At 37.5% G+C, this 23,307-nt stretch overlaps 1 protein-coding gene across 5 annotated transcripts in view; it reads left to right on the plus strand.

Moving 5' to 3' along the window:
- The window catches only part of LOC149190806 (ARM repeat superfamily protein), a 500,919-nt gene that overhangs the window by 129,361 nt on the left and 348,251 nt on the right, over nucleotides 1-23,307 (plus strand). For all 5 annotated transcript variants that reach the window (XM_089412272.1, XM_089412273.1, XM_089412269.1 and 2 more), the window contains 3 exons: nucleotides 15,959-16,135; nucleotides 16,291-16,380; nucleotides 16,592-16,657. In XM_089412272.1, the coding sequence (XP_089268398.1) occupies nucleotides 15,959-16,135; nucleotides 16,291-16,380; nucleotides 16,592-16,657 (333 nt within the window). The remainder of the gene's footprint in view (nucleotides 1-15,958; nucleotides 16,136-16,290; nucleotides 16,381-16,591; nucleotides 16,658-23,307) is intronic.

Raw genomic sequence — 23,307 nt, forward strand, 5'->3', positions numbered from 1 at the left:
TGCGCAGAAAGGCTCTCTCTCTCACCCGAGCCGAAACAGGTCATTCGAAGTCTTGGACTGGTGCACGGCGAAGTCTTGGACTGATGCGCGGCGAAGTCTTGGACTGGTGCACGACGAAGTCTTGGACTGATGTGCGGCAAAGTCTTGGACTGGTGCACGACGAAGTCTTGACTGATGTGCGGCGAAGTCTTGGACTGGTGCACAATGAAGTCTTGGACTGGTGCACGGTGAACGACTCACCGGTGGAGACTTGACGAATTTGATCTAGGGTTTGCTGCTGCTGATATAAATCAGATCTTTGTACTATTTCTCTCTACTGAATTATTGAAGATAAAAGAAGATTTGATCAAAGGGTTTCCCCATATTGGGGTTTATCCCTGGCTAGCTGCCACATCTTGTGTCTCTTGTCTTGGCTTGTTTTCTGTTGATCGTTTAAATGTTCTATCTGCACTTTATTTAATGTACATGTGATTGCTAATCTGTGGATATAATAAGAAAGATAAGTAAATTGCTCTAAGCCTAGAACATACCATAACTTAACAATTTCAATGGGGTTGCTTGGATTTGTTTTGGTTCCTTGGTGGTAAGTTGCTTCAATGTTTCTTGTTGTGGCATTTTTCTATTTTTTTAATGTTTTAATCTTTGTTCAAACTTTGAGCAATGTTATCAAAGCCGAATCAGTCATCAAACTGGTTGACCCCAAAGCTAGGAAGTGAACTGCAACTAGAAAAAAGCCAGCCCAAACAATAAGTTGATAAAAAAAAATTAAATATTCAAAATTTGAAAAAAAGAACATGTAGATTCATTTGCATCCATATGAATCCAAATCATTATACGCCAACATGCAAAGTTTCTCATATATAGAGCAAGTAAGGTTACATATAACGCAAACAACACAGAGTGTAATCCATCTTTGGATAAAAGATACATCAGCAAAGAGGCCGCTCTAGGTGGTATCTCGCATTCAAGAGAAAAATTCATGCTACAAAAAATACCTACATATCATCAAAATTATTACCTATATTGGGATCCTCATCATCGATATGAACCTCTAAGCATTAAAATAAGATGGGAACAACTTAATATGTCAAATCGAGATTTTGTTTGAGTGATGGGTACGTCTTTACTAGGGTCATGACATAGGAGTTCAACAATCAATACCACTAACATCAAGGTACATATAGGGTTTGGTGCTCTTGAGTAACTGCTAGTTCCGTGCCCTCGTACATGACAGAGTCCAATGGAAATGTTGGAATTCCCCCCAATCTTGAAATGCTAAAAACTATTACGTCTACTAGATTTTGAGTGGGATCGAAAATTCTACTTTATCCATTTGAAATCGTATAAGGTTGGAACTACTCTCAAACATCTTGAAGCAATTAATGGTAATGCCAAAAATTCAAGTAAAAGGATGTGTTGTCACCTAAAGTGTACACCTAAGGCACAAAGCTCAGAGTAGGGGCTGTCACTCTAATGCCTACTCACTCCGTTTAGATTCTCTCCTAGCTAAGTCAAGGGGGGTAGTCCCTAAGGGTAGATGGAAAAGGGGAAACTTGTTGGAACAAGTTCTAGGAGAATTGAGGCAGAGCAATCACTTTTCTTAGTAGCTTGAATTAAGTTTAGAAGGCAAGTTACGTTATTAAACTGAGCAATGTTTGATTGATAACTTCACTGAGATCAATATGACACTTAAGATGAAACAGTAAGAGACAAGTGCCTTGATATAATGCTCAAAGAATTATGAACTTGCACAGTAATGGCCTCAAGTTACAAGATAAACAATGCTGCAAGGGAAAGATGTTAGTACAATGAGATGGCACAATATCAAATATGAGCAATGCAAATAACAATATCCAAGTTCAAGAAGAAGCTCTCAAAATGCCAAATGAGATGGTGCAATTAGATTGCTTCAAGATTATAGATTAGCACTTAAGAGAATATCTCAAGCCTACTTGATGAAAACAGTGAAGCCAGCTTATCAAGATTCTTTTTCACTTATGTTATATATCAATTGGATCCTTGAGATTACACAAGCATAATCTGTCAAGATGCAATAAGACTCCAATACAACAAAGCCAATGCAATCCTCTGATCATGCAGTATAACTTAGGCAAAGAGATAACCAAGATAAAATGATTAGTATTCTAGGAAAAATTATCAATCTGCTGTCTCTTCACAAGGAACATGAGCCAACAACCAGTTATGATATTAAGATTACTGTACCAAACTGTAGAGATGCATAAGAAGGCTGCCAGCATGCTTCAGAGATGGAGGGAATACACCAGTGCTTAAAAGATACCACTGTTGAGAAATATCAGTCCATTTAAGGATGAGATTAGTGCAAGGAACAATGCCAATGCTAAATAAACAAGCATAGTGCTGGAAGCAACGTAAAGATGTCACTGCAAATTCACTGTAAATTCAGATTTCAGACTTCTGTAACAAGATTGGACTCTTGAAATTCTTATATCAGACCATAGAAAATGTCACTGTCTAACAAGATCAGTCCACAAATAAAGGTGCAAGAATGAGAGCCAAACACTTGTAAATTATTATGTGCTGACTTAGTGCTCTAGGACTTATATTTATTAGTTATCCAGAGATTAGGGTCTGTAATCAAATACTTCAGATCTGATTGTTCTTAAGACAGTCAACGAGTGGTGGAAGACAAAGTTCCTAAGGCCTTGGGGTTTTCCTTCAAAACCTGCAATGGAAAGATTAGTGACCATATTCCAACATTTAGGCTTCAAAATGCAATGTTTCCTCTTCTAATGGCCAAGGCAAACCTGCAACCACATTTTTTAGTCTTTAAAGCCAATAAGATCAGACCTTATATCCTCACAGCTAGAACTAACAAGGCTATGCTTGCAAATACCAACTCAGCTATCCAAATGCCTCAGTAAATGCACAATGGTCACTTCAGAAATGGAAAGAGTGCACCAGACCTCAAAAGATACAACTGTTAGGAGATGTTAGTCCACTGCTGTAGTTTATTTGCCAATATGTGATAGTCCACTTAATGCAAACATAGAAGAGCCAATACATAATAGCAAACTAGATGCTGAGATAAAAGTGTAGCTGCAACCTCAAATCATACTTCTTAGATGCAAACATAGAAGAACCAATACACAATAGCAAACTAGATGCTGAGATAAAAGTGTAGCTGCAACCTCAAATCATACTTCTTAGATGATGCAATCAGTGCACAACCAATCACCACATGCCAGGAACACTATCGAATACTCAAAATACTGTAAAGGTACCACTGAGATGCCACTGCAAGATTAAACCGGCCACTGTAGCTTTCAAATCTGACCACAGAAATTATAGTTATGCAAGGACAAGAGATAGAAAACTTACAGACTTCTTGTGATTACTGTGGCAGTTTTTAGTGTTTTTAGGACTTATTATTGCTAGATCTCCATGTGATTAGGCTCTACATTATCATGCTTCAGATCTGAGAGTTTAACAGTCATAAAAAATGCTACGGTTGGGAAGGAGTTGAGACCCTAATGCCTTGTGGTCTTCCCTTACTAGCTGGTTTATCAATGCAAGCTCTGAAAACACAAATTTTTGGCCACAAATAAGTATCGAGACCTCTCCAAATTGACATGCTAGGTCTGCAACCACCAACAATCAGCCTTCAAAACAAAAAATTATGAGCATTCAGAACTTATATTGACAAAGTTTCAAGTCAAAACCAAATTGAAAAACCCAAAATTTTCGTTTAGGCCTGCAATGAGGGCAGATTAGCATATAGATGTATCTGTGATGCCTCCAGTAGTTTGTGGCTAGAGTAAACAATCCCAACAGGCATGCGGCTAGGGTTTTTAGCCCCAAAAATCCCTGCGGCTGCCCTAGCAGCCCTAGATAACCTTGAAATATGAAATTTTTGGACTCCAGATTTGATCAAATGGGCCTGCAATGCAAACTGGAGTTAGGTTTTGAAGTTTTTTGCAAAAATTATGGATCAAACCCTTGATTTGCAGTCAGATTAGCCCCTGTAGGGCTTGCAGGCACCAACTTAGGCCTGATCTAGCCTTAGAACAAATGTGGCCTTCCGAAAATGAGCCAAATAGGCTAACAGTCTTCAGAAAATGGGGCCTCAAACCCTAATTATCTAGGGTTTCTGAGGTCTGGAATCCTCAAATGCCAGCTTCTTCTTCAATCCTCGAAAAATTTGACCTGCCAAACAAATTTATGAGGAAAACCCTCGTCTTCTTGTTCAGATTTTTCGCTAATATCTTGGTCTTTGGCACCTGCAGGCTAAATCAAAATAGCCATCCACAATATCTAAAAAAATTTCAAAATAAAACCCCCAAATTAATTATATACAATGAGAAATTAAAATTACAAAGGGTTAGTGGAAATATTTACACAATGAAAAATAAAATACATGAGCCCAAAAAATTATTAAAAATTATGCACAAATTAATTTACAATATCTACAAATAAAATTACAAGCTCTAATTAGCAGATAAATTCATTATAGCACAAATAAATTTAAATAGATAAGATAAATAAATTTTTATGGTGAGCAATGGCCAAGATCTCTGCAAAACCAATTGTTAGATAAGCCTTGAAATTTAACAAAGTGGGCTCTTAAGCTTTCTTGTCTTGGGAGTTGGCTGGTCCAACCGAAGACTTCCCCTCATGCCCAAGATCTGAATACCATAAATTCTCTACACACTTAAGATCAAGTTATTAGATCAATAGGGGCTAGATAGACACCATAACCCTCAAGATCTAGAGATACCTGCTAGATCAATCAAGTTAAAATGCTTTTCTAAACCCATTAACTAAAGCAAGATACCTATGCAAATAGTTAATCCGAACATTGGATAATGAAATAATAACTCATAAAATATTATTCAATAGAGCATTAAGATTATTTTCTAAAAAATTACCACAAGAAGCAGAAGAGGAACACCACCATGGAGAAACCCCAAAGTCTTTTATTATTTCCGGAAAAAAGTTACAGCAGCAAAGCTTTGACTCAGAGCTTCTTTACAAAATTTTCTGTTTCGAGAAGCAATTGGCTTTTCTACTTTATAAATAAATCCTCCTAGTAAAAAACGACTAGTTGGCTTGATACTCGTCAAAATAATCTCGACTGTTGATAAATGCTTGATCATTTTTTAATCTCCACCATCGAAAATCTTTATTTTTTGAGGAATTTTAGAATTTCTCATTTAACCCATTTTTTATTAGCTCAAAATTAATTATTTTGAGCCAATTTCCTCAAAAAATTGACCTTGACTTAACCAGCAAGGCCCAAGGGTCCAATTTTTCTTGAAATTTCCAATATTTTTACTTGGCAGGGGACTTTCAAAAATTAATTTATTTGATACCTGTTACCACTCAAACCAGCAGGGGACCTAAAGGGGGTTCTTAAGAGGGAAATTGCTAGGTCAAGGGCAACGGTGGAGGCTTAGCCCACCGTCACCACAACTAAGTCGCCCTTCTCTTTACAAACTTTCACCGACGGGAGGAGTCTCGATAGTGTAGGGATCACTTTATAAAGTAGATGTCAATGGATAGGTGAGAAGTGACCTTGAAAACCCTTTCCCAAGGATGGAATGAAGAATGGAACTTGCTTGCTCTTTAAGCAAGGGACTCGGTCCACTAGGGGTAAGGGGTGAGAATTGGAGGGTTGAGGGAGAAAGAATAGGTCTATAAAGGAGTTTCTCGACCCCTATAATCCTTGAAATCTTGGACTCCCAAATGGTCTTTGACAAATAGTCTTTATTGAGAAGTGGGACCACACGGGGCTAAGTGGACCCAGCCCAGGTTCAGGGATGGAATGTCGCAAGCAATGATGTTCATATCCCAGACAAGGTGAAGGGAAAGGGTCGAACAAGAATATTCACTTCAGAAGGTTGAATTGATCCTATTAGTGTCTAGCCTTGGAGATGACTAAGCAAAATTCGGTCCTAGAGCTAGGGCTTGTGATTCCCAAAGATTCCACCGTCAGAATGGCCTCAAATTTCGAGGAGAGGGAGGGGACCCACCAGCATAGTAGCCTAGAGAAGATCGAAATTTTTCCTTGGGCCGATTGCTGAGAAATAGATGCCCTAGGTGACCCACTGGGTCTAGACTTAGGAAAAAAGGGAAAATTGGTGAAAATAAGGTTAATGTGATCACCCTTTTTATGGAACCAATGCATAATTCACTTGGGGATATGGAGTCAAGGATGGTAATGAGTAAGAACTTGGATTCTTGATCAAGGAGGCCCAGAAAGTCAACTTCATCCAATGTAGATAGTAAGAAAAGAAAAGCGACTTTCAAGCATTTATACTTTAAAGCAAATGATGCAAGCTTCTCGAGATAAATAATATCTAGGACATTTCATTCATATATCAATGGCCCATTTATTTAATAATTAAAACATTGCTCAATTCCACATTACAATAATGCATCAACTAACCCTATTTTTAGCAGTATGCAACAACAAGAATAACAACGATAAAAGGAACTTACAAAGTTATAGAGTATATCCAACCAACAATTTGTTTGCATAACAAAGCTCCAAGATAAGAGAAATAGCCCAAATCCATACATCAAAATTCATCCATCTCCAAAAATATCCTCCATGGAAAAAAGTGCAAAAATTCTCTAAGACTAGAGAGATCCCAAGTTAAGTGATGATACAAATGAATGTATCTAACATCAATATATAGCCTCCTAATCAGTTCAAATTAGTTTATGGGCTCCTAAAGATAAAATAATAATAACTCCTAATGGTGACAAGCCCACAATACCAGCTCATAATGTAAGAATAAGCCTCACAAGGGGCCAAATAATGATGTATGCATGTCGTAGGGCCCTCCAAAGGCTCAATAACATCCTGAAGTGCCATATTGAGGAATAAATTCCTCGGAATATGATAGACAAGGGGGTGGCCCCTTGTTCTCCAAGTGGTAGACCTGTGGTACTCTTAGTGGGTTTGAGGGCACATCAATGACCCCATGGGTCTCCATATGAATCAAAGATGTCTGTAGATCCACTGCAATGGTCCAGATGGTGGAATGAATGTTGCCATGACATCGTACAAGTGCTGGGATATCTGCCAGGAGTGTGGGCCTCCTGTGGGGGCTCGTTGGGCGTAGTGTACCAATCATATCACCATCGTCCCAAAAGTGGATCGCTAGTAGTCTTTGAACATCCATGAAGATCTGTGGAGTGTTGTCTGCTGTTGTGGAGGCCGATGGCTCTCTATGCACACCCTACATGTGCCAATGTGGCTCTTTGGGGGTCAAGATCCCATAGGCTTCAAGTACAATCAATCATTAGAATAATCGGGTAAAGGAGCTTACAAACCATGGATAACAAAGTGGGCACTTCGTAATGACATGCCCTTTCGTATTGGGCTTTGGCATGTGCTAGTGTGTCCAAACTCCAAAGGGGGTTAGCCAAGTACCTTATTAGATGGTTTCGACCGTCAAGTGACAAATAGGTGAGATGGAATAGGGAATGAGAGGGGCTGCCCTGGGCCACATAATGGGGCATAGGGGTAGCTAGATAAGGGGAAGCCCACACCTGGGTGTATAATGTATAGGAGGGAGCAGTCGTGGTACATGAGGTGCCTCGACCTTGATTTTTCCACCCTTCTTTATATGGCTTTTACCTTTTATGACTTTTCTTTAATTAACTGCTTGAGGCTCAAAGGACAAGAGCATGCTGTGTATAATATACAATGATTACCCCTTTTGAGGTAGGGCGATTCATTGCCCTCCAGGGGTTGGGACAATCATGGGTTCCTGAATGATAGAGGAGGCTCATCTAGGGCCTATGGAACCAGGGTGATGGCCATGGATGGGGTAGAGCTCATGTGTCGGATTTTTCCCACGTGCTAATTATTTTTGTCCTGACCAACTTTTGCATTTTGTGGTACAATTTCCTGTTAATTGTGGCCATTTATGCTTTTCACTTTTTCTTTTATTTGCTTCAACCTCCGGGGCATCATTCTAGGCCTGACCCAAGGTGGGGGCAAGGGGATAGGGAGGCTAGCCCTATGTGGACCCAACATGGGAATGTGGACCTAGTTGGGAGAAAAGATGAATGGAGATATAGTGAGTGGAAAGAGAGTGGTATGTGCGGATAAAGGAGCCAAATCATGCACCCAAAATCAAGGTTTCCCAAGTAGTACCACCCTAGAACCAAATGGTCAATAAAGGAGATCCCACGGGACTAAGATCCAAGGGTAAAAACCAAAAGAGATCAAGGGGACAGGAGCACAAACTAAGTCCACTCTTTCCGCCAAATCCCCCCATCAATCGATACCTAGAAGTATCCATGATAAGTAAATCCAATACTCAATTACTAAATGACAAGACATACCTTTAGATTCGGGAGGCCACCTTCAAACATAAGATCAATATAGGTGGGTGAGGGATCACAAGGCTGGCTCAGGTGGCAGAGAAATGGCACAACGAGCTAGTAGGAGGCATCAAGGGGTTGCCTGTTAAGGCTCATCATGGAGAAAAATTTCTCCTGGGGATACCACCCACAAGGTGGTGGGTAACATCTGGCTCCAACTGGGATGTGATCTCTCGTAGAAGTGGCTGAGGCTGCTCGAATGGGAGGTCACGAGAACTCCAACAATCTCTTGGTCATCATATACTTGTTATCTTCACATGTCAAAGGTCAAAGCCACAGGATAAAATGTTTTTCACGGTGTTTGATGATCACCCATGCTTAATGTTAGCCCATAAACTAATAAAATAGGCAAATCATGTGTATATATATATATATATATATTTTATATGCAATCTAATCTATTATGAGAAATATCATATGCAACTAGTTCTAATGCAAAAATCATTATGCAATGCATCCTACTCTAACTTGCATATAGTACAACATCAAGAATCAAGGAAAGGAGTGATACGACTTATTTTGATCGATTGAGGCCAAAGCTCGTCGTTGAGTTTGGCAATGTAGTAATAGTCATCCCCAACTTTCCCATGAATCTTGACGGGGACGAACTCCTTGTCCACCAAGACCAAGTCCCCAACTTTGTATTCTTTCTTTGGTTCCCACTTCTTGCTGGGCTTGTGATTTGGTCTTTTAAGGATACAAACCTCTTGTGAAGGGAGAATGGGGGAGGGCTTCTCGGTGTTATGTGCTTCATAGTAGGGACCGGGTTCAATCACATGAGATAGGTAGGTAGGTTCTCTATGAAGGATGAAAGGGGTCCCATTGGATTGAGGGATGGTAGCATATGATAGATCCATTTGAACATGGCCCCCAACAATGGCTCTCCATTTCCTAGATAGCAACATCCCTTATACATTAGGAATATCGATGACAACAATGTCCATGAGGAGAGATATGTCGCGATTCCTAGCTAGAGAAACCTTAAGATCTTTAATGAGACCCTCCACTTCCATAGCTTTGGAGTTAAATCCACACACTTTCTTGTATGGTCGGGTGATGCTGAGACCCAATTGCTTCATAACAGTGAACGGCATAATGTTTGTGGAAGCCCTCGAGTCGAGCATACAATTATGGAGGTAAAGGTCATTGACAGCCAAAGTGAGCATGAAAGGTTCATGTCTGAGGTTACGATCGGGAATGTGAATGTTTTGCAAGTCTTCAGGCAATTCTTCCTCTTGAAAACCCAGGGACTTCTTAATTTGTTGTCCTTGCTCAGGAAGCTTAGCAATCTCCTTTAGAGGGACATATACCATCATCTTTCCAATAACAACATCCATGTCAATGTTAAGCCCAACATGTTTCCCTTTTTTCTTTCCTTTTGGTGCTTTCTCCCTTTTGAGGGCCCTTTTTTTGTTCAACTTTATTTTGGGAATGTTTTTTCGGAAGATTCCTTGAAAGGGCTTTCTCTTTGGGAGGCTCTTTAGAGGGGACATTTTTGGGAGGATTTTGCTTGGGAGAAGTGTCCTCTTTGTTAGGCTCTTTGGAGTTTGTGGGGTCTTTATTATTGTCTCTTCGGGAATATTGGGCCCCCTTGAATAGTACCCAGGGTTAAGATTAGGAAGGTGAATGTTTTGCAAGTCTTTGGGTAATTCTTCCTCCTCAAAACCTAGGGATTTCTCAATTTTTTGTTGTTGCTCTGGAAGTTTCACAATCTCTTTCAAAGGAACGAGTATAGTTATTTTCCCTATAGTAGTCTCTATGTCAATGTTAAGCCCAACCTCTTTGCCCTTCTCCTTCTTCTTGGTGTTTTCTTTCCTCTGGGGATCCTTTTTAGGAGGATTTTTAGGGAGAGGTGCCTTTTGAGAGACTTGCTTAGGAGTTGAGTCATCTTTGCTTGGTTCCTTAACCGTTGCGAGGCCCTTATTATTGCCCTTTCATGAATATTGAAGCCCTTTGAATCTTCCACTATCATTAGCATTAAGTATGGGTTCCTTTTCCTTTTCTTTAAAGGTGACCTCACTAATGGGAGCATGAGTGTAGGAACCCCCTAACAAAATGTTGAAGACATCGGATTCTACAAGGTTAGCTTGCTTATCTGACTCTTCATCATCACTTTCGTCCTTTTCACTTTGCTCATCCTCGGAAGATGAATCTTGCTCCACTGCATTAGTCAGAGCTAAGGTGTTTGGGACTTGAGATGAACTTGGCTTGTCCTCTTCATTTTGCTTTTTAGGAAAGGGTTTCCCTTTTGGAATGTAGCTAGATTTTTGGGCCCTTTCCAAGGCAATGATTTTGTTCATGTAAAGCCTATCTCATGAATTCACTTCTTCACTAAGATTTTCCATTTTTTTGAGGATGGCCAGAAGGGTTTCTTCGTGTTGATCTTTGGATTTTTCCCTTTTGACCTCCATCTTTGCCTTGGGATGGTCATTGACATCTAGTCTAGAGATTCGTAGGTTTTCTTCGACCTCCATTGCCATCTCTTTAGCCTCAGCCAATGTTGAAGGTTTCTTATCCCAGAAGGACAATTTCGGATGTCTCAAAAAAGAAGTTCGGATATATTTGAAATGTAGCTTGGTCTATCTCTGAAATAAAAGTGTCGATATCTCTGAAGTGAAGGTCGAATTGACACAAGTGCAGTGATGCTACAATAAATCTGTGCCACAACAGTGAAGAATGGTCATGGTTTGGTCTAAGTTTAAAGGAACTCAGATAGGATACAGGGATCACAGTTCGGTGCTTTAACATTTCGGTGATGTATCTTGGTGCTATCACATTGCTGCCACAGTGAATGACACGATGTTATCTCAGTGATGAAGTCATGATCCTCCAGTGTTTTGGTGCTATCACAGTGATACTAGTTCGGTGCCATTGCAAGGATCGAAGTGTGAAGAAGAATGATTGCTATTGGAACTATTGACTTGATGGATGGAGGAAGTCTCGAGTCTAAGTTGTAAGGGTCTTGGTCGTCTCATCTTGAATCTACTGAAGGAAGAATTTGTGATTGGGTTTTCCCCTCGAGGGAGGTTTTGCCCTGGCAGTGTGCCTACATTTTTTGTACTCTTTTATTTGTTGCTTGGCATTAGTCTTGATGATAAGAAAAGATAAATCGAAGGAACTAATAATAATACAAACATCAAAAGATAATGTCATTAATAAGGTAAATCACTTAATTGCCAACTCCTTGGATTTCCCAACAACCTGGACCTTGCCATCCTCTGTTGGAGAGAACTCCCCAGGTGAGGAGTTTGTTGGTTATATTGAGCCAGGAGGTGATTTATGATTTAAGTGGGGCACTAACCTTCCATATTATCCTCCATCACCATTGAACGTGGCTCTCAAAGGAGTCCACAAACCAGGGCTTGTATCCTAGTTTGGTGGTGAAAATGCCAATTGAGGGGTTCTTAGATCAACAAAGCATATTCAAAGTGTCCGGCTTGAGTGTAATGAAGTTACATGTTAACTTGTGTATGTAATGGTCCCATTTAGCTGATAGGTCTCCTTCAAGGCTGAGATATTGGGCTGATTTCCACCTTGCTGAGCCACGAGACTGAGGTAACTGTGACACTACAACTGAGAGGTTGAAAATGTTGTTTTCCTTCAATCTCTGGAGTAGGGGACGAGATAAGGTGTAATCATTGCCTACGAATCTTGTTCAATTCAGATTTGTCTTCCATCCCCTATCTTCTAGGTAATTCATTTTCCTATCAATGGAAAATACGACACCATTACTTTCCATATTATAGACCCTTTTGTTTATTTGTTAGGTAATTGAGTCCAATCGATTATTGAAATTCTGTTAAGATATTTGCAAACTGTCAATTTTGTCCATAGAGTGATACCAATTAATAGCCATCATAGAGTTCGACCAACCAAGGCCTTGGCGAAAATGAAGGGGTTCTTAAGGCCACTAGCCCCTGACAATCACAATTTGACGATGATATGCCATGTGCCTCTCACCATTTGCCATACATGTGCCTCTCACCATTTGCCATTTGCACTTGGATGAAGGTGGGTTGCTATTCAAAAGGTACTTTAATAATTTTGCAAGCGGGTGCTTATACTTGTTTGTTTTTGGCATTTAGTATGGATAAAGGGGTGATATGGAAGATTGATTGATCTTGACTATAATTTTGTTTTCTCACCTCACCATGGGGTTTAATTCTTTGCCCTAGTCCAGTGGGACATCCCTTGAGGCCTTATGGTCATAGGAGGGGCACTACTTGGAAAACCCAGATTGAGATAGCGTGTTTATTGTCACCCATACCATACTTAACATATTTCATGACACATTACAAGCCCCATATCTCAACTCCATTCTTTGGGTCTAACTTGGCAGTGGTTCTTTGGGATTTGGCACCCATATGTTCACATTCCTTGAGTAGGCCGAAAAACTATTGCATAAGAGAATCTATGGTTCAACAATTTGATGCATGGCAAGAAAGGAGAATGAATACAAAAATCCACGTGTGATCCAAGATACGTTTCATGTGTGAGCTATATGTTCCATATCAGAACTTGGGTGGTTTCATGTGTATCTGAATACATATCTTATCCGAGGATCTTTCAATAGGGAAAATTTTAAGGATGGAAATTTATATTAACGTTTAGAAACCTAGCAAAGTTTACTAGTCCCTAAAATGGAAACTATAAAATGTTTGGAGATATTTTTGTAAAAATATTCAAAGTTCTAATGAATTTTTTTTTTATAAAATTTCCGCGATTTCTAAAGTAAAATAATTTTATCCTATAGAATTTGAGTGATTCATTTTTAGAAAAAATAGAAATTATCAAATATATTTTTGGAAAAAACATGGAAAATAAGCCCATTTGTGAATATTATCCCTTGAAATTTTCCATGTCTTTGAATCCATTCCTTAGGGCTGGTGTATCTGGCGACATAACTTACATTGCTATACATGAGGATAATTTGTATATTTGGTGTGTAATGTTTTGGATTTATATTAATGTACACTTATATATATTTTTAAATGAAAATTTTGGGTATTTTATATTTTTTTCGGTGGACATTTTTCTGGTTTTCTTTTGGGTTCCATTTATTGGGTTTGATTGGTTCAGTTCAAGTTCTCATAAGATTGATTGGGTTCTCCCATTTCCCAATTCTGTCAACTTTTAAGAATGGAGATTCTGCTTACACGATAAGGTCATTTGATTTTATGTTGTCTTGACCAAGGCTACTTGGAAATGGGAGAGGGAGCGGGAGCAACAATTTTCAAAAGCTTCTAGGTCGGGAGCGTTTTTTTATATAATATATATTTTTATATATTTTAATGCATATATGTCAACAAAAGCATGTGGGATGATGAATTAGTTATAAAAGGCATAAAAGCATGGATTACACCATATAACATCAATCATCTAGTAGTTATGGTTTTCATCAACCACAGGTCCACAAGTTAAAACATCTCGATTTTCATCATGTTGGGTGTTGAGCCTGATTATTTTCCTGATTCACTTCGGCCGCATTTGGATCCCAATCCCTAACAGGGGGTCCAGTTGGGGCACCCTTGAAAGGAATTTTTTTAGAAAATTGGCTTGTAAAATATTGTAATTTTGTAGTCAATCTAGACCATTCATTAGGTGGAAGTTCTAATGGTAGAAGTTATGTTAATCTAGGGTTTTTTGCCCTAGAAGGCAACCCTTGGTTTATATGAAGGAATTGTATTACGGTTGGGTATTATCTTGTATCTATTCCTATCTTTTTCTAAGACTTGATCACAGGTTTTGACTCATATAGTCTTATTTTCATCACATGGCATAATCTTGTAGAGAAGCTTTCTTACACAAGTATATGAACTATTGTAGGTTGTTTTACAATGGGAGCATGTAAAATTTGTTACTCCAACCCTTTTCCTTCTCACTAGCTTTGTCGCATATTTTTACAAGGGTGTTGAACAATAGAGCGAAATTCCTTTTGTGAAGAAAAGAAAAAAATCTACTAGGGAGCAATTTTTTTTGCAAGAGCATGCTCCCAAAACATTAGAGAAAATTTCAGCTTAAAAGTGGCCTCCTAAGGAAAAATCAAGGAATTAATAAAAAATGCCATGCAGACAATTTTTAATATTACTTTACATTTATTTATGTTCCACAATATTTATTAGCACAAGTTTTAATAAAAGAAATTAATATATTATTTCTATTTTTTTACTTTTATTGAAACCCCTAAATATATGACTTTTTTATTAAAATCACTGTCTATATAAATTTTATATTTAAATTTAACTTCCTATATTTATACTTTATATTTAACTGTTTATATATATATATATAACTTTTTTGGTGTTTTTTTAACAACATTGTATACTAAAGCCACAATTTTGACTGGAATATATTTTTTGGCCGGAATCTGGTAATTTGTCCTTTTTGGAATATGTTTTTTAACTATTTGACTTTTTTTATATTTAACAATAATTATATTTTATTTTTAACTATTTTATATTTTATATTTAAGTACTTTTTAATTATTTAACTATTTTATATTTAACTATAACTGTCTATATTTATATTTTATATTTGAATTTTGACTATTTGTTTTGGTGTTTTTTGGCACATGGTTATTAATGTTAAATGGAACCTCATTTTTAATTTATATTTTTTCACTAATATCTAAATTTACACTTCATTAATAACTTTTTCGATATTCTAATTCATATGGGTAAGGTAGGTAAATAACATCAAATAAAATATTTCATGAATACCCAAATTAATGATAAAATATTTCACCGATACCAAAATTAATAATAAAATATTTCACGAATACCCAAATTAAACAATTTAAAATTATCTAGGACATGTACCTCTTTTTAAATTTAATGGATTTTGATTGGTTTATAGATTATGACATGGAAATTACGTGAAGATTTCATGGGCACTTTTAGGCTGAAATTTCCTCTAATGATCGCTCCCAAATGAGAGTGATTCAGGAGCGCGCTCTGGTTTGCTCCCTGAGCACTTCTGTTCGGAGCATGCTTTGGGAGTGGGTGAAGGGGAGGACGGGGCTGGGCGCACTCCTCCATAGCTGTGGTCTTCACTCTTCTCTGTTGGTTAACTGCAATGGATGCAGCATTGAAGTTAGCACAAAACTACACACTAACATGTCTCATCATAAACAATTGTCAATAAATCAACTGTACCCCCTCGTAAATCTTATTTATATGCTAATGTAGAACTGGCTTGATACATCGAGATATTGTGCAATTTGCAAATGGAACAACACATTCCATAATGTTTATATTTCTGGGGCACATTTGTTCAATAATTGCAAGAGTTATGTATGTGTGTAATACGTGTCCCAAGATTCAATTTCCTTTTTCCTATTTCCTTTTTCCTAATTCATGTTCACACTGACACCTTGATGGTGTAGCACTCTTAAAACTTCTTGCTCATTTCTGAATTGTTTCTTTGGTTATAGATTCTTTGCATTGTTCTTGTTTCTTCTGATAATAGTGAACATTTGTTTCCCAAGTATATAGGAAGAGGGAATTCAAATTTACTTTATTTTCACAGGATTTGTTAACAGAAGTGTCATATAATCTAGATGTTTTCCATCATAATGCAGCTAATTATGGTGATGGCCTCGCATTGCTATTTGGATGGTGCTTGTGGAGAGTTATTTGTGGAGTTCCTTGTGCGACAGTGTGCCATTGCAGAAGAAGACGTTTCCGAGTACGAAAACCAGCAGGAAGCTTTTGAGGTTGCAATGGGTCTTCAAGCTGTTTCGTCTGCAAAGACCGAGGTTATTTCTGCATTTGTGTTCATGTCTATTCTTTATAAATCCTTGTGGTCATCTTAGAAGCATCACTAACAATTCCATCATTTTAGAGACACTAATGTAATATACCGATTTATACTATTTGGTAGACACTACTGAAGTAAAATGTTTATTTACAGTTGAAAATGGGAGTTGTCTCCCCATCTGAATTGAGGACCGTTTGTGAGAAAGGACTGCTATTACTTGCGATTACTATCCCTGAGATGGAGGTATAGAGCATTTTCTGTTGATCATGGTTTTTGATATGAGCATACATTTTGTGGGTGAGGTGAGGCATTTCATTTTTCTTGTTTCATTTGTATCAGCAGCATGAGGAATTGAGTAGCTAGATAGTAATGCTGATTTAATAAGGGGAAACTGTCAAGAACTGATTTGGCAATAGAAATGTACATTGCTTTTTGATTCTGCTTTTGTACGCAGGTAATTCTTTGGCCATTTTTGTTGAAGTTGATTATTCCTTCTAGTTACACGGGAGCTATTGCTACGGTGAGTTAGGCACTCATAATACTCGAGTTAAAGTAGTTTAAAAGTTATTTTGCCCACAGTCAACGTGTCTGAAGTTTTGGCAAGTGTTAGTTTATCATTACATTGCTCTATCCAAAAATAATATAAAAAGATTAGCCATCAGATTCTAATTTTAGTTATTCAGCTTGGACTTTACATTTGCAATGCATTCGGCTTGGTATGTACCTTGGAAAAACAAGAATCTTTAACTTTCCACCTTTTAATTATTAGGAGATGCCAGTCATCCAAAGCCATCTAATATTTTGTTGCGCTGAGAGGTGCTCGGGAGATGCATAGGTATAATGTAAGAAAGTTTGTAGACATTTTTATGTAGGGAATATATATATATATATATATATATAAGAATAAAAACACAACATACAAAAAAAATATATAGTATTCACATTAATTAATATTCAAATTAAAACATATACAAATATAAAATTTAGACTATATAAATATATAATGATCTATATCTGCCATCTTAATTTGTAAAATAAAAGTTAACAAACAAAAAATAAAAAATTGGATAAATTTAAAGTACAAAACTGTGGGCTGTAACAAAATCATGGGAAAAAACTAATAGATTAAATAAATATAAAGTACAAAACTAATGGCCATAACCAAACTATAGGCGATAACATTTTTCTCAAAAGCTACTTTAACAAAATCAAATCCAGGGACTTAAAATGAATGGTTTAGTAAGTTATGGACTCGTGATATTTATATATAATATTTAATTTAATAGGAATTAAAAAAATCATAATTTAAATTTTTTAAAATCAATTAAAAGTGATAAGAAATAATTAATATTAATGTAGGGTAGTTAAATTTGACCATCAAAATTTAACATAGTAACTTAACTCCTTATCTACCAAGTGCCGATAGGGATCAAATATCCTTTCACTTTAAAAGAGGTTTAAATCTCAAGAGATTTGATCCCTCTCGATGCTTGGTAGATTCAGAGTTAAGACGGATCTAGGCTTGTTTACGTATGGTGTTAAGGTTGAAAGGTGTTGAGACCATTTTATCAGTCATCTAAAGTAACTAGAACACTAAGGTATTTATGCCATGTTGAATTGTCTATGAAGACAAAATGAAGTGAAAATAGCCTTTGGAGTAAAGAACCATATCTTTGCATTGTGATGTGTTTATTCAAACTGAAGAATAAAGTGAAAAGTGTAAATTACAATTACAATCTATAGTGAAACTATATCTACTAGAGCTTAGGGACCAAATTTCATTAACCAACATAGTGTTGAAAATTGGGTAGCTTGGGAGGTACTCCCACAAGCCTTGGGTGCTAGGTTTGTAAGGAGATAACCCAAAAAATGGAGTCATGGGGAGTCGAGTTTGAGTGAGAGTTTGTAGAGTCAGAGGGAGATTTCGCAACTCGAGAAGAGCATGATTAGTGGGAAGAAAGGAGACTTCTACAATTGGCAAGAAGGAACCTTGGAATGGCTTGAAGACCTATTAGGAGAAGTAGGAGGCTTCTAGTGGTAGGGACTCTTCTGAGGAGAGTGTTGTTCATATTGTAGGTTATGTGACAATGATGGATGCCATGAAAGAGGATTGTGTTCTAAATGAGTTATTTCCAAGGAATGGAAGTACCTCCCTCTCTAAAAGGGAGCGTTGAAAAGTATAGCTTAGGAGGTACTCCCACAAGTCATGGGTAATTGAGTTGTGGGTGTTGGAAATGTAACTAGTTCGGTCTTCATAATTGTTGTTGTACTCATTTCAATATCTATCTTATGTAACAAACAAAAGAAGAAAATAAAAAGGTATTATTTTAAAGCATGGGTTTCATGTTATTTATTGATGGTCTTCTAGGTAAAAACATGTTCTTCATGCTTCTAGGGTTTGTTAGGTCTTATGATTTATTGTTATGAGTCAAGAGAGTCAACATCATGTTTATAAGACCCTTTCGGGCAAAATATATCTTGTAAAAGAATTTACTTTGAGTCTAGAAAGTCCTGGAAACCTCCAAAGTACAAGTTAGCCTAAAGAAGGGAATGTGATGTGGTAGCATATTTCTCCTTTTCCCATGTGCCAAATTCGAGTTCCTTATTTGGGCTGATAAGTGTGATGAATAGTAGGTGCAAATGGAGCATATTCCCCAATGAATCCTCAAGCAAGATGATGCCAAAAATTTGTGGTGTGAAACTTCTCAAAATTGAAGCAAATTTGCCATGCATATAACTGCCATGAGTCCTCTACGTGTGGGTCAACTGGCTGCTGCGTGGAGCTGGACGTGTTCCTTTATGTTGGCTGCTTGGTACACGTGTAAAGTTTGGTGGAGACATATCTCCCCAAATATCTACAATCAAATACCAACTCAATCTTCATCCATGCGTTGATCCCAAATCCGTGCGCTGTAGATGCGTTGACTGGAGTGGACTGCGTGGAGCTCATTTGGCATGTGCGTTTTATCTCTTTGTCTGATCATGCATAGAATTGGAGAGTGAGGTGGGGTCCATTCCCCACTCACTAACTTTATCCCATACTTTAATTCCTTTAAATTTAAATCAAATCAACCTTGGAACTTCAAACATTTCGTTGTGCCTCATGAACTCAACGTGGTACCTTGTTGACTGCCTTTTGACTTTGTACATGAATTGTGCCTTATTTGGTGGGCCCTACATGACTGTCACATCGTCATTGGATTCCCCTCAATATGCCTTGTCACTTGTTTGACTCTTTTTGACTTTGGAAAAAAGGAATTTTTTTTTTTGGATTTTTTCTCACTTTTCCCCATTAACGTTAGAGAAAGTGGGTTTTGAGGGACTATAAGTCATTTTTTGACCTTCAAAGTGGGTCTTAGGATAATGTTGGGGCTTCGAGGATGAATTTCGAGTAGTGACATGCCCAAAACATTTCCTAGGACCACTTATTTACATCATTACATAGAAATTAATTAAAAATCTTGTTTTGCGGGAATTTTTTAATTATTAAAAAATCCTACTTAGACCTAGTAAAATTCTGCGAAATTTCAGAGATAACCTAGCGTGGTAATAATAAATATACATCGATGATAGACTCTTAGATGGACTAGGGGCTCAACCTTCAGGCCATCAACTCGGCTATGGGGGTATGCGGTGAGTGAAAAAAATAAGTGAATTATTCGCCGTTAAAAAACAAGAATAATGAACCAAGTGAAAAGAGCATTCCAGGGTGTACTCACTTGTTGATCAAGTCCCAAGTCTCCTAGGCTTGTTACATAGCTTTATTCATCATGCTAGTGACATTATTACAATATCCTTGTAGGGTTGTAGAATCTGCGGATTGAAGAAGAAAGGGGAGAGAGAAAGGGGCTGGAAGGCTCTTCTGACTTCTGAACTCTAACAAAATTTGAAGTACACTTTGTGTCTTGGGCTATAGAGTCTTCACAATATCTGCCAAGTGCAACTTAGCAGTCAACAAATCCAATTTTCAAACCAACCAATGTCATTCCATCCTTCCAGTAGCTAGGGTTTCTTCTTTCAGTGCAGACACCAACCCTAGGTCTTTCTTTTCCAAGTTTGGTTGCTTGCTAGGGTTTACAAACCATAAATATTCAAATGTCTAATACTTCATAGCCAAGACTCAGTCTTCCTAGACTCTGAATGTCCTTGATGATGATTCTTGATCATTCCAAATTCGGTTTCCCAAACTCATTGTAGCAGCAACTTCATTTTAATAGTTTCTATCATTTAGGTCTGAGTGTATCATCCATATACACATTGACCAAGTATATTTGATTAATTTATCCTTTCAACTCAAGTATCATAATCACCTCAAGAGGATTTTGATTCTCAAATTTGAAGATGGGTTCGACCTCTTTTTCCATGTAAACTTTCCACATATCCAAAGGAGACATCAACCTTCAGAGCTATAGCATATTGGATTCTTCCACAATAGCACATATGACATATGACATCAACATTTTGCCTGTATGTCTTTAATCAACAATCTGCTTTGAGATAGCCACACACCTTTCAATGGAGTAATACAAGACATCACAGTCCTAACACCTTCAACACTTTATACACAGGCTATTGAAATCAACCTAGAACATACTTGAATACATCATGCCATTCATCATTAGATGTATGCATGACAATCCTTAACAATTCCATATGATTTTGTAGAGTAGGATATCTACACAGGGTTTTAAACATACTTGTTCCAAAGTGATGCAAATCTACAAACCCATATTTTGTCCTTCCTGACAGAGCTCCTTCTTATGATGATAAGAGATCAAATACTCAAAACAAAAGTTATACATACCTCACATTCAAGAGGGCATCAAGATTTAGATTTGCTCTCAAATATCTATCTAAGAAAACTTTTCAAGATGGGTGCCAAGCAATATGCTTCAATCTTAACAATTTGTTAATGCTACTTGAGATAAAAAGATGTCTAGTGCCTTTCACAAACTTCAATGCACTTCTTCAAAAATTTCAAGAATGTTGTCAAGAAAAACATGATTTCAAATTAATTATTATTAGTAGATACATACCTTGACTTCAGGCTTTGCTTCAATTCTTTGGATGGGGAGGATTTCAAACTTCCTTTTGATTTTTTCGTTCTGAAATACCACAAGCTTGGCTTCTTAAGGAAGAATTCTTTAAACTAGTTGAGTCTACTCGACCTCTATTGGTCTCATACTTATATTTGAACACATTCATCACTTCTTTTGAGCACAATGCCCTCTCATAACTTTCATCTTTACTTCAGGTTTATCTCTTTATGCTTTCTCTTCAACAGTTGATGGTTTATCTTAGATAGAGGTATGTGGCTGCTTCTTTCATAAGCTTGGCACTTCGAGTAACTTTTGAGTTCTTCAATCTTTCGACAATTTTGTGATAATAGTTCTCCTTTAGAGATTCATAAGTCTCATAAAGGGACCATATACAATAGGCTATATATTTGATTTTAGGATTCCTAGAACTTTTCTAAGTCTTATTCAATAGGCCCTAAGGCCTTCCTCGACCTTCTGCGATTTTGAGATTTTCAATCCTGAAGCATTCCTTTGCTATTGGAGTATACTAAGGCATTAATACTAATTTGGAGACCTTTAAATGAGATTTTTCGGTGTTGACATGAGATAAGCTTCACTATTTCTCACAAGAATAGATCAAACATATATTGTAGGTAGGCTTCTTCCAGTACATTAGGTATTTCGGATCTGCTGAGGCTATTTATGAGATTCTAGGCCTATTATGACAAGCTTTGAGATTTTTCTGAGGTTTAGGGCTTCGACCTTCTTTAGATTCCTTTTTCTAGTATTTTATCCCCTAGACATTTGGCCTTGTAGCTTTTTTTTCAATCAGGAGAGCAATTTTTGTTCTCTGATTCTTAGTCTAGGGCTTGTTGGCATATTAAGCTGTAAGCTTTGATCATAACAACGACTTCTTCTTTGTGAGATGATCAATCCAAATGTGATCTCAATGCTCTTTTCATCCACCAAAGCTCTAATACCATGTTGATTTTCTAGTTGCAAGATAGACTTAGAACATTTTTCTTCCAGATAACTACTTCCAATGATACAAGTTAACTTCTTAGAGCATTCAACAGATGGTTAACATTTCAAGAATAATTCGGCCGTCAACCTTAGTCAATAATTCGGTTAAACAACAACAAAAATATCAATTCAATGCTGGTCAACACAGAGAACCGAGCCAGTTTGGACGACTCAATTTGAGCTGAGGTCAGAGCCCAAATTTCCCTGTGGAGTGAGGAAATTCCTCACTAGATTTTTCTTGCTAGTTTTTCTTTGTAGGATTGCTAGTTTCAACATCCAGTTGTACTCGAATTATTTCACTATTGCATAATAATAAAACCCTCAGCTGCTACAATGTTTTTCCGAAGTTGGGTTTTTGGGGACATTGGTCCAAAAATAACTATCATTTTATGTGTGTGTGCTAGTAGTTCTTCCAACGTTTATTTCTTCCACAGTTTATTTGTGTAGGTTGCAGTGTGATTGATTCAGTTTTGCTATAGCAAACAATAAATAAATTGTTAAAAATTAATTTAACAATTAGGAGAATTATTTCCAGTCGCTGCAATAAGATTCAACTTCTCGAATTTGCACATGGTATCGGAGCGCAAATGATCAGCCAACGAGCTTAGTAGCGAAGGAAGAGGGATTTTCACTGTTCATTGAGGGCAACAGATCGAAACCCCAAGAGTAGCGCAATCACCTTTGTCAAGAGGTCGAATTCCTTGAGGAGAATCAATTTTTTATGAGAGGGACAAAAAAATCGATCTCTCTAGATCGAGTGATTCCAGAGGTAGAGGGAGCAACCCGTATTTTTTCGTAGAGAAGATCTCTAGCTGGATGTAGTAGTTTTGCAGTAGTTTGCTAGAGCAGAACTAGCGTCGGGTGGAAGAAGAGAACACACTGAGGGAAACTTTTCCTCAGGGAACTTCTAGTCTCAAGAACTTCGATTTTCTCTTGTAGATCATCAGTCGTTGTGAGCAGAGTTTCTCACTCCAGAAGGGAGTACGAATAGCCAAGCAGCAGTTGAGCAGAAGGGAAGAGGAGATTTTCGACATTGTTTGAGATGGCCACTGCTGGATTTCGTGATCAAGACAGGTTGGATGGTGCTTCCAACTATGTCATTTGGAAGGCAAAGATGTCCTTCCTTGTG

Source organism: Pinus tabuliformis, chromosome 3_1, assembly GCF_031772625.1.
Source record: "Pinus tabuliformis cultivar Carrire ecotype Pingquan chromosome 3_1, CPIR1, whole genome shotgun sequence".
In the NCBI taxonomy this organism is placed as follows: domain Eukaryota; kingdom Viridiplantae; phylum Streptophyta; class Pinopsida; order Pinales; family Pinaceae; genus Pinus; species Pinus tabuliformis.